This window comes from Eriocheir sinensis, chromosome 10, assembly GCF_024679095.1.
Source record: "Eriocheir sinensis breed Jianghai 21 chromosome 10, ASM2467909v1, whole genome shotgun sequence".
Taxonomy (NCBI): Eukaryota; Metazoa; Arthropoda; class Malacostraca; order Decapoda; family Varunidae; genus Eriocheir; species Eriocheir sinensis.
The window spans coordinates 5319496-5336676 of NC_066518.1; the positions used below are offsets into that span (position 1 = coordinate 5319496).

Sequence of the window (17181 nt, forward strand, 5' to 3'; positions counted from 1 at the left end):
TTTCTCTCGCGTTTGCCAATAAAATTTCCATATTTATAGCCTTTTTGGCACTATCAGGGGGGATCAGAGAACAACTGTGTTCCAAAACTCAGCTGTACGGACAACAATAAAGGAGATAGTCAAGAAACAATTTTCACGGATGACAACTATTTCTCTCGGACAAGCTGCTGTTATCGAGGCAATTTCTACGTGTAAGGGTGACCAAATTTCCAACTGGCCCGGACAGAGAGAAAGGAACACAAGATTTAATTATTTGGTCCATTGGTGAGGCTGATATTGAGTATGACTGTTCACTGGATGGGTCGGAAAAGGATATAAATTTTTGTATAAGGCAAATATTCAAGTCACAAACGTCTCCCTTCCTCTGAATCGCACCCAAGCTCCCACATGTCTACTCGCTATGGCCGATGAATCAGACAGAGCAATAAAAAAATAAAAAAATCCCGTATCCTCAAACGTTTCGGGACTCACACACCCACATTTGGTAAGGCTTTCATGGAGGCTGTGGGTCTTTCCATGAGTAACTTATCTGAGCCTTGTGATAGTCTGATAAGGTTTCTGCAGCGTGAATGTAAAGAAACACTCACGAGAACCAGACTTATTTATCTTCTGGCGTTTGGAAATTTTTGTTGTGGGCGCCGAAAGCGTTGGAGAATACGGGGCTTAGAAAAGATGATCTACAAAACACCGACACACTTCATGGATACTAATTATTGTTTTCCTCTTACCTTTGAGTCACTTCTCGACGGCTGGTAAACCTCCTGCCTATCTGGTCTTACTGGGCTGAATGGCATTTAAGACCCTTCCCCCTAAAACTAGATGTTAGGCTTAGAAGAAGGGTCACACTAGGAAATGAAAGCGTTATAGAATAGGCAAAGGAATGGGACGGCGGTTGTACTGGCGTCGAGGCGTGCAGGGTTAGTGTGGCGCCGAGAGTGATGGGGTCCAGGGCGGAGGATGGATATCGTTTGCTTCGTAAAACACTGCCAAGCGGACAAGCACGAACGCCACAGCTGTTTTTTTTTTGTGCGATGTTTGATTAAAGAGATGACGAGCAAGATGTTTGAGGTGTAGGACGGAGGATAAGTCTCGTTTGCTTCGTAAGACACTGCCAAGCGGACAAGCACAAACGCCACAGCTGTTTTTTTGTGTGCGATGTTTGATTAAAGAGAAGACGAGGAAGATCTTTGAGGTGTAGGACGGATGACAAGTCTCGTTTGCTTCATAAGACACTGCCGAGTGGACAAACACGGACAACTGAGTAAGATTTTTCCCTGATTTTTGTGCGGATGATTGCTTATGAGAAGACGAGTAAGACGCATGAGGTGCAGGACGGAGGGCAAAACAGTCTCTCGTTCACTGTATACGACACTGCCAAACGGACAAACATGACCGCAACAGCCGATTCTTTTCTTGTTTCTGTGCGGATGCTTGATTAAGGGAAGACTTGAGTAAAATGTATGAGGTGCGTTGAAAATACCTATTATAAAGCTATTAAGCCTCGGCTGAACTCCTTACATAATAATTAAATGAAAAATTAGGTTATCAGCGTATTCTTACTGATTAAGTCTTTACGCCACCGTGATGAAACACTAATTTATGTAGTTTTCCGTACAGTGTGTCCACGCCTACCGCTGGGTGGGTGCGTGAGACGAGGCCGGGGCGCGTGCACAGTAGCGGTGGGCGTAATCGATTAGTAACTGTAATAATCGATTTCTTCCATTACTATCTGAAAAAAATATTGTAGTCGAATATTTTTTCAGTAATCGAATCCTTGAAACGATTACTACGGAAGATTTCTATTTACGTGTGAGTTATCGTTAGTTTTCTCAGAGAAATAAAAGAAAACTTGAGTATATACTTTGAACAATGAACAGGTTTGTTAATTAGAGTTTTAAAACAGTGGAAGAAGTACTAGCTGATGAAAAAAAGAACGTGACTTGAAAAATTGAGAAAAAGACACACCAACGGGGCAGCCGGGGCGGCACGAACACAGCACCGCACGAGCACGGCAGTAAAGGCAGTAGTGGGTGCTGGGTACTGGCCTGGTGCAGCAAGGAGGGGCATTGAAAAACAAACTTATAACCTCAGAATACAGTAATCGTAAAGGTACTCGATTACTTTTCGTCAAAGTAATCAGTAATCGTGATAAAAAAAAAAAAAAAAAAAACTGTTGGCATCGCCCATCATTAGTGCACGGACCGTCAGCCACAGGTTTGTAAAGGCCTCACTTACATCCGTACTTGCGTGTAAGTAATTTTATGTTTTCTCTCCAGCGCGACTCGTCTAATATAATGATTCCCAGGATGTGATGCGATTATAAAATGTAATCCTTTTGTCCCGGGCCGGAGAGTTTTACAGCCGTGGCGCGCGACTTATCTTGCTGATCAGCCCGCCGCGGGGATCCGCCGGGATTATGAACCGGAATAAAAAGGCGATTCCTTATGCGGACAAATACTGAGCTGCTCTAAACTAATATATTAATTTATACTTAAGCTTCAACATGGCTCTCATATTATCATGAAATTGACAAAATACAAAGATTTTTTTTGCGGCCCAAAGATTAGCATATTAAAGCTGAACTTGAACTCGGCAAAACTGATGGTATTCAGTTCTATTAATACTCTGGCGACGCGCGTGGCGACGTGAGAGGCAGGGACAATTTACTGGCGGGCAAGGGTTGTTAAGATACAGTGGTGACTGGGGGAACGGAAACACTGGGAGAGTAAATACTAACAGGAAACAGACTGAAAAGTATCGTGCAAGGTCAATCAATACGAGAGAGAGGGAAGACGTGAAACTCCTGGCGTTGAGGTATGTTTCACGCAGTACAAGGCGGTGTTAGTGAGGCGCCGCTAACTAGACAGGTCGAGCGGCAGGTCGGAGAGTCAGGGAAGAGTCTAATGTTGGAAGAGAACGAACCAAGGACTGGATTTCCCCGGGGAACTGAGGCACCACCAAAGGTTATAGTGTGAGAGTGGTCAGCCGTCACCACCAGCAGCGTGTCGGAGGGGCTGGTGTGCTTCATGGCGGCCTGCACACACTCATCCAGACGCACCACTTCATCCAGGGCTCGCGCCGCCATGTTGTAGTGGTGCGCGTGGTCCATCCGTCCCGCTGTGGGGGAAACACACTAACACTGCGGCTTCCGGCTGGTGGGGAGGACGAGCAACAGCTGGCATAGCACATATAAAGCTTACCTGCTCGCTGCCGGCCTCGAAGACTCCCCTGCATGTTGTCTATGAGGTTAATGATGGGCAGTGACGTGAGGCCACCCGTCTCGAGAGGTGGCTCGGCGCCTCAGGTCACTGCGCACACTAAACACTGACAAGCTCAACACGGGACAGACAACACAGCTCCCACCACTTTTGTTAGGAAGCTCGCGGGTGCTGCTCTCCTGCACCACAGCTTCAGCTTTAGGCCGTGTGAATAGTTTATGTGTTTGCCAACATTTTAGTAGCAAGTACTCTATGTTTACAACAATAAGAACCAGGGAGGGGCCGTGGCGGGGCTGTGATGCAGGGGGCAAGGCGACAGACACAAATGTAGCCAAGAGGGAGGTAAAGGGAGAGTACCAGTGATGGGGTGGCCTCGAGGGGTGTTATCGCCCCCAACAGTGAACACATGGGAGTGGTCTGCCGTGAGTACGATGAGTGTGTCCTTGGTGGACGTAATGTTGAGGGCGTTCTGAACGACGTCGTCCAGAACGGCGATCTCCTCCAGTGCCCTCCGCGCATTATTGTGGTGGTGGGCGTGGTCTATGCGCCCAGCTGGTGAGGGCGGGCCGGTTAGTTAGTACATGAACACAGGTGTGAACATTCTGCTGGGAAACACCTGGTGAGCACAGTGCACTGAGGGTGTTATCTCCACTGACTGTTATCTGGCACAGGGAAGAGGGAACAGAGTGATGCTGGGAGGAAGAAAAAGTTACTCTACACAACTACGAACACAGGGACGCCTCCAGCACACGCTCTACCTCCGTACTCATGAACGTACGCCAGGGCTGACTCTATCGTTACAAATGGATGGGAAGGCAAAATATAACCTATACATCAATCGATCTATCAATGATCATGATCTATCTGTAACAGTTTCTCCCTGTAGTATTTACTGGCGTGAAGGGAGCGGCAGCCCCGGCACTCGGCCATGACAGATAAATTAAGGATGACTATTCCCTCACAATAATATATTTGAAAGGTTAAATATCCTTAAAAAGATGGAATAAAACACTGGGAAGAATGATGATAATGATAATAGTAATAGTAATAATAATAATAATAATAATAATAATAATAATAATAATAATAATAATAATAATAATAATAATAATAATAATAATAATAATAATAATAATAATAATAATGATAATAATAAAAACACATAATGATGATAAAATAAAGTAATGATAATATTAGTAATTACAACGACAACACCACCCAAAAAATATTAATAATGATAATAAAAATGACAATAATAATCTTGACAGCAACAACAGCAACAGCAACATCAGCTACAACAGCAACGCAAACAGAAGAGGGAGAAAGAAAAAATGATCCCTGGAAACGTCCACAGAGAATCACGAGTCACAGCCACCGCACAGGACAGCCAACCCGGAGTGCAAACCATGAACACGTGAGAAGGAAAGAAATCAATGAACGGAAGAAGAAAAAAAAGTAAAAACGGCATGCTGAAGAAAAAACAAAACGCACTAAATAGAAATAAACATATCAATACATAAATCTTTGTATGTAATGGCTGAAAAGAGGAAGACATATCATTATTAAGTGGCGAGAGAACAGCTGGAATAAAAGTTACATCTATGGGTGATCTTCGTTAAGGTTGAAACACGTTCTCACACAAGGGAAAATAACATGGATCAAAACTCCTTAATGGTAGCTTGTATATTTAAAACCTACACTCTACAGAGTTCCCCCACACCCACACCCAGTCGCCCCACACCCCACACCCACACCTACAGTCCCCCACACCCACATCCACACCAACAGTCCCCCACACCCACACACAGTCCCCTCCACACCCACACCCACACCCACACCTAGTCCCCCACACCCTACCACACCTACACTCACATTAAGTCTCCCCCCCCACCCCTTCCGCACACACACAGAGTCCCTCCACACCCACACACAGCTACGGAAACAAACAAACAAACACACATGAGATACCCAAAAACAGACGCAATCCAATTCTGTTCACACGCTCCTCTTCCATTTCTCTCTGTCCCATATTTTTCCTCACGTTTCATATGATCGCCTCCGTCAATATATTTCACTTTCCTCAGCTCCATCCCCAATCCCCTTCCTTCCCCAGCTCCCCTTCTTCCTCCGCCTACAATGTTTTCTCCCCACCCCATCACTCGCCCTCCGATCCTTCTCCTCCCCTTTATCTTCCCCGTGTCTTCTCCTTCCCCTTGAGAATTCCTTTTCGAAGCTGTTCACGCATATAGATTCTCTCTCTCTCTCTCTCTCTCTCTCTCTCTCTCTCTCTCTCTCTCTCTCTCTCTCTCTCTCTCTCTCTCTCTCTCTCTCTCTCTCTCTCTCTCTCTCTCTCTCTCATTAGCAGTATATTTCTGCAGCCACGATGTATTTACTTATTAAAATAGATATCGTAATTTATTCTTATTTGTATTCGATACCGGATGAAACATTGGCATACTGAGAACGAAATCTAAAGAGAACGATATAGCCTACAGATAGCACAATATATTAACGGAAAACTTCATATCATAATCGTACCCAATCAGTCTTCTCTCTCTCTCTCTCTCTCTCTCTCTCTCTCTCTCTCTCTCTCTCTCTCTCTCTCTCTCTCGTCTAGATAGATGGATTACGTTCTTGCTGCATCATCGCTCGAGTCACTTTAACCAGATGAACCACCACCAAAGTTACAGTCGAGAGAGATAGACGAGCAGTGTTGCCTCTAGATACCTCGCTCCTTGCATTACTCTCGCCGGGGCAATGAAGCTGAGATACGGAGTTGGGAAATAGATAGATAGATTGATGGAGAGATATAGATAGATAAATAGATAGGTAGATAGATAAATATATAGGTAGATGGATAAGTAGATAGATGGATATATAGACAGATAGAAAGACAGAAAAATGGATAGATAGACAGATAGATTGATGGATATATAGATAGATTAAGATAGGTAGATAGATAAGTAGATAGATGGATAGATAGACAGATAGAATGATAGACAAATGGATAGATAGATATATGGATAGATAGACAGATAGAATGATAGACAAATGGATAGATAGATAGATGGATAGATAGACAGAGACAGAGCAGTGCAGTAAGGTGAATCTCAAGAGTTGCATAATCCGTTACTGAAAAAAAATAAAGCGATTCCGAACATAAAATAGAAAGCGCAGGTAAACATGAGAGAAGATTATTAATAAACAAATGATTTCAAAAGACAAGGAAAAGCAAATTAATCACGCCGTGGAATACTAAACGCGAGGCTTCAGAGAAAGGCCGCCGCTCGCTGCAGACAACACATGAGCCGCCTGGGGGAGGGAACACGGTCATTACTAACGCTCTTATTGCACGCACACACACACACACACACACACACACACACACACGCGGGGATGAAGCTTTCGAAGTATTACAATAAAAAAAAGTGTTTGCCGTGATGGGAGGCTTTCAGGTTGACTCTTCTCTTTGCTCTCCTCATTATCTCCTCCTCCTCCTCCTCCTCCTCCTCTTCCTCCTCCTCCTCTTCCCCCCCCCCCCCCGAGAGATGCTAATTAATCTACTTTCTCTTTTCACGCCTCACGGAAATACCTCATCTCTCTCTCTCTCTCTCTCTCTCTCTCTCTCTCTCTCTCTCTCTCTCTCTCTCTCTCTCTCTCTCTCTCTCTCTCTCTCTCTCTCTCTCTCTCTCTCTCCGCATTAAATGTCTTTCCTCTGCGTTTCTTTTCGTATTTTAATTGGCGGTGGTCACTCTCACTCTCGCCTCCACCTCCACCTCCACCTCCACTTTCTTCCTCCTCCTCCTCCTCCTCCACCCTTGCTTCTCTCTTCCCCTCCTCTCACCTGCTGCAACTCCTCCTCCTCCTCCTCCTCTCCCTCTCGCTTTCATCTTTATTCCATTTGCCTCCTCACTGATTTTTCTCGGGGTGTTTCTGTTATTTTTAAAAGCGATATTTTCCTTTACTGTTTCAACGTCACACCCTATCTATTCGAGTCTCCTGGTTTTACTTTGTTATCATCACTATTTTCTTTTATCTCCGCTCTCTTTCGGCGCCTAACAGCCTGTCTCTCCGCTCTCCCGAACTCGACGTCACTCTCCTTTTTTTCTTTTTCCATGCCATCGTTTTTTTACTTCTTTGTTTTATCTCAGCGAGGCGCCAACTGCTCTCATTACTTTTCTCCTCACTCTCTTTGTCTCACTATTTACTTTTTACATCTTCCGTCCCCTATATTCTCTCTCTCTCTCTCTCTCTCTCTCTCTCTCTCTCTCTCTCTCTCTCTCTCTCTCTCTCTCTCTCTCTCTCTCTCTCTCTCTCTCTCTCACACATAGTCGATTATCTCCGCCTTTCTGTTTCTCACTATACATTTTCCTCCTCTCTCTCTCTCTCTCTCTCTCTCTCTCTCTCTCTCTCTCTCTCTCTCTCTCTCTCTCTCTCTCTCTCTCTCTCTCTCTCTCTCTCTCTCTCTCTCTCTCTCTCTCTCATCCCCTGACCTCTGAATACATCTCATTCCTGCTCCACTTCTGTCTTTATTTGCTTTTCTTTACCGCTCCTTTACTTCCACAGCCACCATCGCCTCCACCTCTTCCTCCCTTCCCTCCACACTAAACGTCTTATGTGCTTTTCTTTATCTTTCATTCACTACCTCCTTCTACTCTCTTTCCTCACTATACCTCTTACTTTATTTCCTTTTCTTTTACTCTTCTCACTACCAACACCGCCGTCTCCTCCTCCTCCTCCTCCTCCTCCTCCTCCTCCTCTCCCTCCTCACTATACTTCTTATCTCCTGAATACATCATCACCACCTCCTCCTCTGGCCGCGGGAAAACGTGCCTTACCTTCAACCATGAGGAAGAAGCCGTGTGGGTTCTTCCGTAGGATCTGGATGGCCTTGACCGTCATCTCCACCAGGGAAGGATCACCCAGCGGGCCTTTGTTGCGATCCACCTCGAAGTCCAAGTGAGAGTATCCGAAAATACCTGAAGAAGAATACGAGTGTGTGATTGCAAGGCGGCGAGGAACTGAAGGGCGAAAAGGTGTGATGAAAGACTGCGGGATAGACAAGGTACGAAGCGGGGGTCGAAGAGGACGAGACGGGGAGATCCATGACGAGGTGACGACACAGTGCTGGACGGGGTCAGAGGGAGGAGGCTCAGGGACGGGAGTGAGGGGTGAGGCGAGAGGGTGTGTGTGGGAGGAGGCTCAGGGACGGGAGTGAGGGGTGAGACGAGAGGGTGTGTGTGGGAGGAGGCTCAGGGACGGGAGTGAGGGGTGAGGCGAGAGGGGATGTGGGAATGGAAGCGAAAGGAGACGGTAATGGATTCCGAGAAGGATGAGGTGATATAATCCCACAGCGACGGTTCTGCTTACCAAAACTGGCCCACTAGATACTTGAGACTGTGTGGGTGTTGACAAGGGAAAGGTGGCAGAGGACGTTAAGAGAGACAGAGTATTTGTGGTTGTGAATAGAGGGAGGAAACAGCTATGGTGGACGTGGCAATGATGTGACGGAGCTATATAAGAATTCATGGTGGTATGATGCAGACTACTCGAGGAGAAACTACTGCAGCCATTGATCTAATATTTCATGAATGTATATGGCAGGGAAATTGCATACAAGGAATGAAGCTCTATCACTCTATACTTGTAGGGTTTATTTAATACGTATAAGTTTTGTAGGACATTAGGATAACTTTAAAACTCTCTACTTTCAACTCTCCATATGTTTTAGTCTGTTTGATATTATCGCAGCTGTTTGAATGAAGGATGGAACATCTTTTTATCTAATCATCAAAGTTACACGCATCCTCCAGCTAAATTATCTTTAATACTTTTTGAGTCTGATTCTAGAGTGATTCATGAATAAAGAGAGTTTTGAAGCTTATATCGCTGCCATCGCTGGAGTGGCCGCACTTTTCACCAGCAAGGCCTGCACGAGTTCGCTTATTCTGCGAAAATCAACTCCGATAATTGGTGTTGTGACGTGCGTCCCACTAAGTGATGTTCGTCATTTTGCTTGTCATATTCTCCCTGAGTGTAACAGGCTAAAGCACGACAGGACAGGACGTAGCTGAATTACGTCGATCGATGATGCTGATCGATGTTGTAATGGTTTATGGATCTGCAAGGAGCCGCATTAGAGGCAATTGTACTTAATGGCTGAAGCGGGTCCGTGGGCCGCACTCCCTATTGTGTATATAAAACGAATAACTTCTTATTTACAGCACAGGCGGCAGTTCAAGGGTGGAAAAAAGACAAAGAAGGCCCGTCATAGCCACAGCCATTTACCGACTCCTTGGGTATTCCCTCGACACCTGGGAGTTATCTTGACCACTCTGGCAGCCCGGGCCATGGAGAGTCGAGAGGCGGGGTACACAAGGAGATAAAAATGGAGGTCATGAGCAACCAGTCTTATACTTTAAATATTAAAAACTCAATGTCCAGGAAATCATGGGATACCAAGCGTCGTTTGTATAGAAATAGGATGATTAGAATGCCATTGTTCTCCCCCCCAGTGCTGGCCTTACCCAGGAGGTAGTCGGTGTGCCTCGGGTCCACCTTGTCGAACTGCGCCTTGTTCCACACGTACTCCGCGTTCAGGTCCCGCGTCTTCTTGTCGCGCACCCAGTCGTCGAGGAGGTTCCGGCCGTCTGTCCGGCGCCCCCGCTGGTTCCGCTCCTCCCGGTCGAAGTCCGTGAGCGGCAGCCAGTGGCGCCGCCCGCCGCCCATCAACACCTGGGAGAGGCAGCGACTTGAGGCCACGACACACCGCGTGATGGGGCAAAACACAGGTAATGCCTAAGCTAAAAATGCAGCATCATGACAACATATTTTCTGATTTTGGAACAATACAAAACTTTAACAAATAATTAATAATAGCAAACATTTCAGTTATTACATAAAACAAATTGCGTCATGACAATTTGTGGGAAGGAGTACAAATGATGGTGTGTGAGAAACAAGCAGCGGCAGGCGGCCCCGCGCTGCCCCCACGGCGACGCAGGAGACACCGAACATAAGCCCCATGTTGGACGACGACGACCGATGGCAGACGTGTGTGTGTGTGTGTGTGTGTGTGTGTGTGTGTGTGTGTGTGTGTGTGTGTGTGTGTGTGTGTGTGTGTGTGTGTGTGTGTGTGTGTGAGTGTGTGTGTGTGTGTGTGTGTGTGTGTGTGTGTGTGTGTGTGTGTGTCGTAATAACTCGTGCTCTAATGAATCGATTATCACATGCTTCAACGAGCCAATTTTCCATCCGATTAATATTACTGCCTGTTTAAAAGCCTTGCTGCTGTTTTGATTGACAACAGTTCAGATAAACGACTTTCAGCCATGTCCTGATCAGAGGGAGATCAGGAAACACATACCTTGCCGTGGTAGAATCAGGCAAACACGCACAGGGCAGTATTATAGTTTAACCCGTCCGCTGCGATTGTCATGGATTTGGCCTTCAGTGGTAGCCTGGTTACATATAGTCCCAGGTCCTTCTCTGGCTCTGTGGTGGATAGTGGAGTATTTCCCATGTGGTACTGGTGTGCTGGATATCTCCTCCCAGGGTGCAGGACTTTACAATTTTCTTCACTGAATTGTAGCAGACAGTTTTTGTTCCATTCCAGTAGCTTGGTGATGTCTTCTGGTAGGAAATCCGTAGCCAAGGGGTTAATGCAACACTCGAGCTAAACATCAATGTAAATGAGAGCAGGATCTTTGAAATTCATATCCAAGGTGGCCACAGCTGTCATCGGGTCTCCATCGGCCGTTGTCTGTCCTACCTCACCATCACCCCTCAACAACTCCGCGGCGGGTGTGTGTGATGTGTGTCGCTTCACTGATACGTGTCTCATTGTCAAGAACCCATTTCATAGACGAGGGACAAGTCTAGGGCGGGCGTGCCTCAGATAATTAAGAACTAAAACGACGGAACTTTTGACCTAGAGGCTAGTGACAAGAGTGAAATGCGGGACAGCTATATAAAAGAGATTTGCCCGTGCTACTCATGGGTTGAGGCCAGTCTTCAGTGCCTCAGACAGTATTCCGGTTCTTCAAGGAGGTAAATAAAGTATATTTGATTGCTAAATGATTGGGATATCACCACGCAGAGACGACACCACTAATGGAGGCGTGGAGGCGTCACACTCCCTAACATTACAGCGAAGCACGTTGCCGATAAGAAAGTAAAGAAAGTTTTTTGTTCATAAGTTGGAACTTTATATGAAAAAGCTAAATAGTTTAGTTATAAAACAGAAGTTAAAAATAATAAAAGTGATGAGATTGATAAATTTTCATGCAACAAAAAATGATCAAGGCTTCCCGTGTCAGAAATTTTCCTCTGCACGTTGACTTTGAGTATTAATTAAAATGTGTACGAAATGAAAGATATAAAAAATGCTAATGGTGAGGCGGAGCATATAACATCGTTCTCATCTCCTGCACATCACACATGCAATTTATCTAAGCGAAACATACATATGAAAAGCTTCTTACATATTTAATGAGTTACTGTTAATGATAATACGAAACAATCAAAGACTTTAATCTCTGTTATGTAGAATATCAATTAATTAATCAACAATCACTTTACCATTACTTTGGGTATCATAGCATTAACAAAGGTAAAGGTGTGTGTGTGTGTGTGTGTGTGTGTGTGTGTGTGTGTGTGTGTGTGTGTGTGTGTGTGTGTGTGTGTGTGTGTGTGTGTGTGTGCGCGCCCGCCTGCTGATTTTCATTAGGTTTTCATAACTCAAACGGAATGAGCAGTCCAGAGCAAAGCAAAATCAATATTCGTGTGGTATATGAAAACCTAAATACAATATCTATCTATCACATAAAGTGGTTCATACAGGATGACACTATCGTGATGCTATGTGGTTACAATGCAACATTTCTTTCATAATCTAATTTTCTGTGAGTGAAGGGAATGCTTTTGCAAAACACAGAAATATATTAAGCATGATTTATTAAAAGACACAATGTTTTGAGTTGTGACGCCATTCATTGAAACTGCTTTCCTATCCTATCTAGCTGACAGTCTCTTAATTTATATCTATGTTTGTCTGTCTGTCTGCCTCTCTGTTTATTTAACTCAACGATTCAATACATTTACATTTAACACCTTTACGTCATGAGAGGGAGCAGCATTTTCTAGCTCATTAACAACAATCGATGAAAGTTTGGTCATTTATAAGATCGCAGAGGACACAGAGTTGAGCGTGAATGTTGTTATTGTTTAGCATTGTAGGAGGCAACGCCAAGTCGTTTCGGGTGAACGATTAGCTGTTTTCACTTCCGAGGTACTGGGAGTTGGGTTGCATAACAGAAGGAAGCAGAGGAAGGGATGCGTGGACTGAAAAGCCGTCTGGTTCGTGCCGCACCACCCAAGCCTTCCTGGGGTAATCCTGAGATGGCTGATGACAAATCCTGACAGTAATACATATATGCACACTCTCTTTCCCTTTCTCTTTCCATTTATATTAACATCTGTCCGCGTTTCTATCTACATAACTTTCCATCCATCTTTTTCTTTTACATCTCCACAATTTCCACCTTATCAACAACCATCCTGAAAACATGTCACCTTGCAGAAACATGGAAATCAACAAGCTACGAGTAAACGCAACAATAAAAATAACTATGAGTGTGGGACGATTTTATATGAAAGAGTTTTTATGCTCTCTTGGCGCACACAGGAAGACCACTTGACTGCGTGGGCGGGAGTGGTGCGTTGTTATGGAGCCGTAACTACACACCGGTCCTGCGGCGTGTGGGAGGGAGTGGGCGACGCTCCATTCCAAGACCTTGCCATTCTGTACCTCCGCGTGCGCATATACACCAAAGGCTTCTGCTGTATTTGTTTCCTCAACGTCCATTTGTCTCGCAGGAATAGTTTGTGCATCTTTCGTAAACCTGACAGTGCTTTTTTAGGCCCTCTAGAAGCACATATTGAGGCCACCGATATGACATGACTGCGAGGAACGGAGTAGGCGACGCTGCACTCCAAGACCCCTTCACCCTTGCCATTCTGTGCCTCCGTGTTACGTCCCCCCACGCGGCGGCCCACACGCTGCTCTGTGGGTTGTGAGAGAAATTCTGGGTCGACGAAGGAGGGAACAATGTCACCGGATGCATTACTTTCCCACACGGAGCTCCGGGGAAAGTCTACAGCCGGATAAAAGCTCCACAATATGACCTTTCAGAGACGTCACTATTGAATCATCTATGAGGACGCGGCGCAGGGAGGAATGACAGATGGAAATAGTTTTTAAGGGGAAAGACGAGGAAAAGAATCATTATTGGCGGTGTGGCGAATTCTAGCATAGGAAAAATGTTCTGTTTACTTCTGCTGAAAGAGGAGGAAGAACTACGAACCTAAAAAGTATTGGAAAATTCTGCATCCGCGGGTGTTCTGGAAAAATATGTTGTTTCGGGCGATATCTTGAGCCCCATCCCACTCCACTGAAGGTTATGAAGGAATGGAAGGGAGGAGGAAGGAAAAAGAAAGAAGAGGGAAAAGCAGGAGGAAGAGAAGGCGGAGGAGGAGGAGCAGAAGGGGGACGAGGAGGAGGTGTACGATGAGGAGGAGCAGAAGGAGCGTGAGGATGAGGATGGGGAGAAGCGGGAGGAGTAGGAGTAGGAGGAGGAGGAGGAGATAAGATGAAGCGAGAGGAAGGCACGGGAATGGGTACAGCGGAGAACGAGACACAGCCACCGAGGGAAATAGGTTCAAGAAAGATGCAAAAAACTATTCCTGCGAGACAAATGGACGTTAAGGAAACAAATACAGCGGAAGACTTAGCTGTATTTACGTTTTTTTATATTTTTTTTACCCATGTCACTGTAACCTTTAGCGAGTCACGAAAGGGCCTGGAGAAAATTTTTGACCATATCCTGAGGAAGAACACCCACTGAAACTTAACATCCGATTAGCCACCGTGTTCAAAAGGCCAATGGGTGTAGTTTTATGAGCCGAGTGATAGTTTGACAAGGCTTCTGCACTATGAACGTGATACTCATGAGAACCCGACTACCCTCCTTTGTGGCCTTCGGAAATGTGGTGTTAGAGCCGAAAGCCACGTGAAGTTATAACGTATGCACCCAACTTTACCTTCACCAGCGTGTTCGTGAGTGTGGCGAGGCGAGGCGAGGACACTGAATTCTCGCAGAGCCTCATAATCACAGCAGCACAGAACATTGATAACTATGGCGGGTCTCGAAGTTAAGGAACATAAACAGACTGGTAAATATAGTGTTGTCAGTACAGAAGGATAATGTCTCAGGCCTTTTGTCTTTGTATCAAGCCTGTTCTACTCAACTGTTGTGAGAAACGAATATTGATAACTATATATGGTGGGTCTTGAGAAAAAAAAATCACTGGAATAGATGGACCTGCTCTGTTATAGACTCGTATTAAGCCTGTTCTACTCTACTGTTGTGAGAAACGAATATTGATAACTATATATGGTGGGTCTTGAGAAAAAAAATCACTTGAATAGATGGACCTGCTCTGTTATAGACTCGTATTAAGCCTGTTCTACTCTACTGTTGTGAGAAACGAATATTGATAACTGTATATGGTTAGTCTTGAGAAAAAAAAATCACTTGAATAGATGGACCTGCTCTGTTATAGACTCGTTAAACCGGAGTATTAGGTCACTATTATAATAAGACCTTTTCGCTTCTCCCATCAACTATTTCTAAAAGTGAAAGAGCGGATCAATCGGGTTCTAATGAGTGTTTCTTTGGGTTCATGGTACAGAAAAAGGGTCAAACTACTACCAGTGTCATCAAACTACTCCTGGAAATGCCCAAAACTCCTACGAAAGCCTTGTCAAATATGTGTGCTTGGATGACGAACCGTGTAGTAATATGGCCCTTTAGTGTTGTCAGTGTGGAAGATGATGTTTCGAGTCTCCTGTTTTTTTATATTAAGCCTGTTTTACTTTACTGTTGTGAGATGCGGATGCTGAATAGTGACGAGAATAGGCTAGATGACAGTATTATGGGCCGCCCGAATTTACGAGTCTCCTTTGGCAGCTATGTTAAAACCCACACACACAGCGAGAGCTCCGGTGCACTTCAGAAGGCTTGCTCTCCTCATATTTCGCGAACGCTGAGTCTGTCTGCATGTTAATATGACACGCTTCACGCTTCACCAGAGTCATATTTCTCATCGCGTTGTCTTTGAAGGACGCACAAGAGACGCCCACACAGTTCACGGTTGAAGAGAGTTGCTTAATAATCCAGCCGAGAATGGGAAAGGCGCCTGTGTGGAGTCTCGCTAACGGGAACTTGCGTGTGCGTGTGTGTGTGTGTGTGTGTGTGTGTGTGTGTGTGTGTGTGTGTGTGTGTGTGTGTGTGTGTGTGTGTGTGTGTGTTGCATCATAACCATTATCCTTCGTCTTCCTGTCATCATCCGTCTACTTTCACGATCCCTTTCTTCTACATCATTGCTTGCTTACCACACCTCGCTCAGACCTTTCATTCTCTCCTCTAGTTATTTCAAACCTCTCTCTCTCTCTCTCCTCTTCTCCTTCCCTCCACTTATCTCAAACCTCTCCCTTTCTCTTCTCCTTTTCTCTACCTGTCATCTTAAACCTTTCCCTCTCTCCTCTTTCCCTACCCTCCTCATCTTCTCTTTCCCTCTCTCCTCTTCTGCTCCCTTTCACTTGTCATCGCGAATCTCCCCCTTTCTTCTTTTTTCTTTCCCTCCACTTCAATTTGTCATCTCAAACCTTTCCTTCACTACCCTTTTCCGTTCCTCCACTTGTCTTTTCTTCCCACCTCTTGGCCTTACTTTTCTCCTCTTCTCCTTTCCTCCGCCTCCATCTCCATCTCTTCTCCTTCCCTTGTCATCTCAAACCTTCCCCTCTTTCTTCTCCTTTCTCTTCTCATCTTCTTTTTCCCTTTTTCTCGTTTCTCTTCTCATCTTGCCATCGCTCCTGTATACAAGTACTCACGTTGATGTTCTTGCCAGGTTCGTTCTCTACCAGCTGGCGCGCGATGTCCTTGCAGGAGGCGTGGGAGTGCGCGGGGATCTTGGCGTCGTCCTCCCAGTACCTCGAGGGGCTGCGGGCGTACAGGGCGGAGGGGGTGCCGTGGGTGATGCGGGTGTTGGTAACGATGCCGGTGCTCTTGCCTGTGTGGGGAGGGAGATGAGGCGTTAGCAGTGGTGGTGGAAGTAGGGAGTGGAGGATGAAGATGAGGAGGAGTAGGATGTGGAGGAGGAGGAGGAGGAGGTGGAGGAGGAGTCAGTATATTGTGTTCTGATCATAAAGTCTTAAACCCAAAGAAAATGACATCTATAGTAGTGGGAATCAAAGGTAAGCAACGGTGGAAGTAACTAGAGTGGGTAGAGGAGGAGGAGGAGGAGGAGGAGGAGGAGGAGGAGGAGGAGGAGGCGGAGGAGGAGGAGGAGGAGGAGGAGGAGGAGGAAGAGGAGGAGGAGGAGGAGGAGGAGGAGGAGGAGGAGTCTTATCTTATTTGATCTGAAACTCAAGGGAAATGACCTCTGAAGTAAAGAAAATCAAAGGTACACAATCAAAGAACAACCTTCCCTGGCAACCACATAGTTTTGAGAGGCGGCGGAAGGTTAGGTCACTCTTCACACACACACACACACACACACACACACACACACACACACACACACACATACAAACACACACTCTTTCGCTGTCAGGTGCCGGGGGTCGTTGACTGAAGCCGTTGATTGGAACTTCTGGTTATTTTTTGCGAGGGAGACGGCGGTTACCACACCCTGCTAGCTTATGGTTTTATTGTGGGGGGGGGGGGGAGGACACTTCGTCAGGCTAGTACTAATAGGCTCTTAAAGGTTGGTTGCATGTGTTTGTCACGCCCGTACTAGATAACTTCAGGATGGCGCCACTATAAAACACTTGCCTGCGCCATTGAGGGGTGGGGCCGGCCTTCAGGCCTCATTAGGAAAGTCTACCGGCGCTACAGACCGAGGA

The 17181-nt window shown here is 45.7% G+C and overlaps 1 protein-coding gene across 2 annotated transcripts in view; it reads right to left on the reverse strand.

Moving 5' to 3' along the window:
* Window positions 1-17181, reverse strand: part of LOC126996493 (alkaline phosphatase-like) — a 245281-nt gene that overhangs the window by 4657 nt on the left and 223443 nt on the right. The window contains exons 4-7 of one of the 2 annotated variants that reach the window (XM_050857006.1): window positions 16168-16346; window positions 9746-9953; window positions 8057-8197; window positions 2923-3117 (exon numbers count right to left, since the gene is read on the reverse strand). In XM_050857006.1, coding sequence (XP_050712963.1) covers window positions 2923-3117; window positions 8057-8197; window positions 9746-9953; window positions 16168-16346 — 723 coding nt within the window. Of the gene's footprint in view, window positions 1-2922; window positions 3118-3575; window positions 3771-8056; window positions 8198-9745; window positions 9954-16167; window positions 16347-17181 lie in introns of both variants that reach the window. The other variant, XM_050857008.1, reaches the window with a different exon arrangement.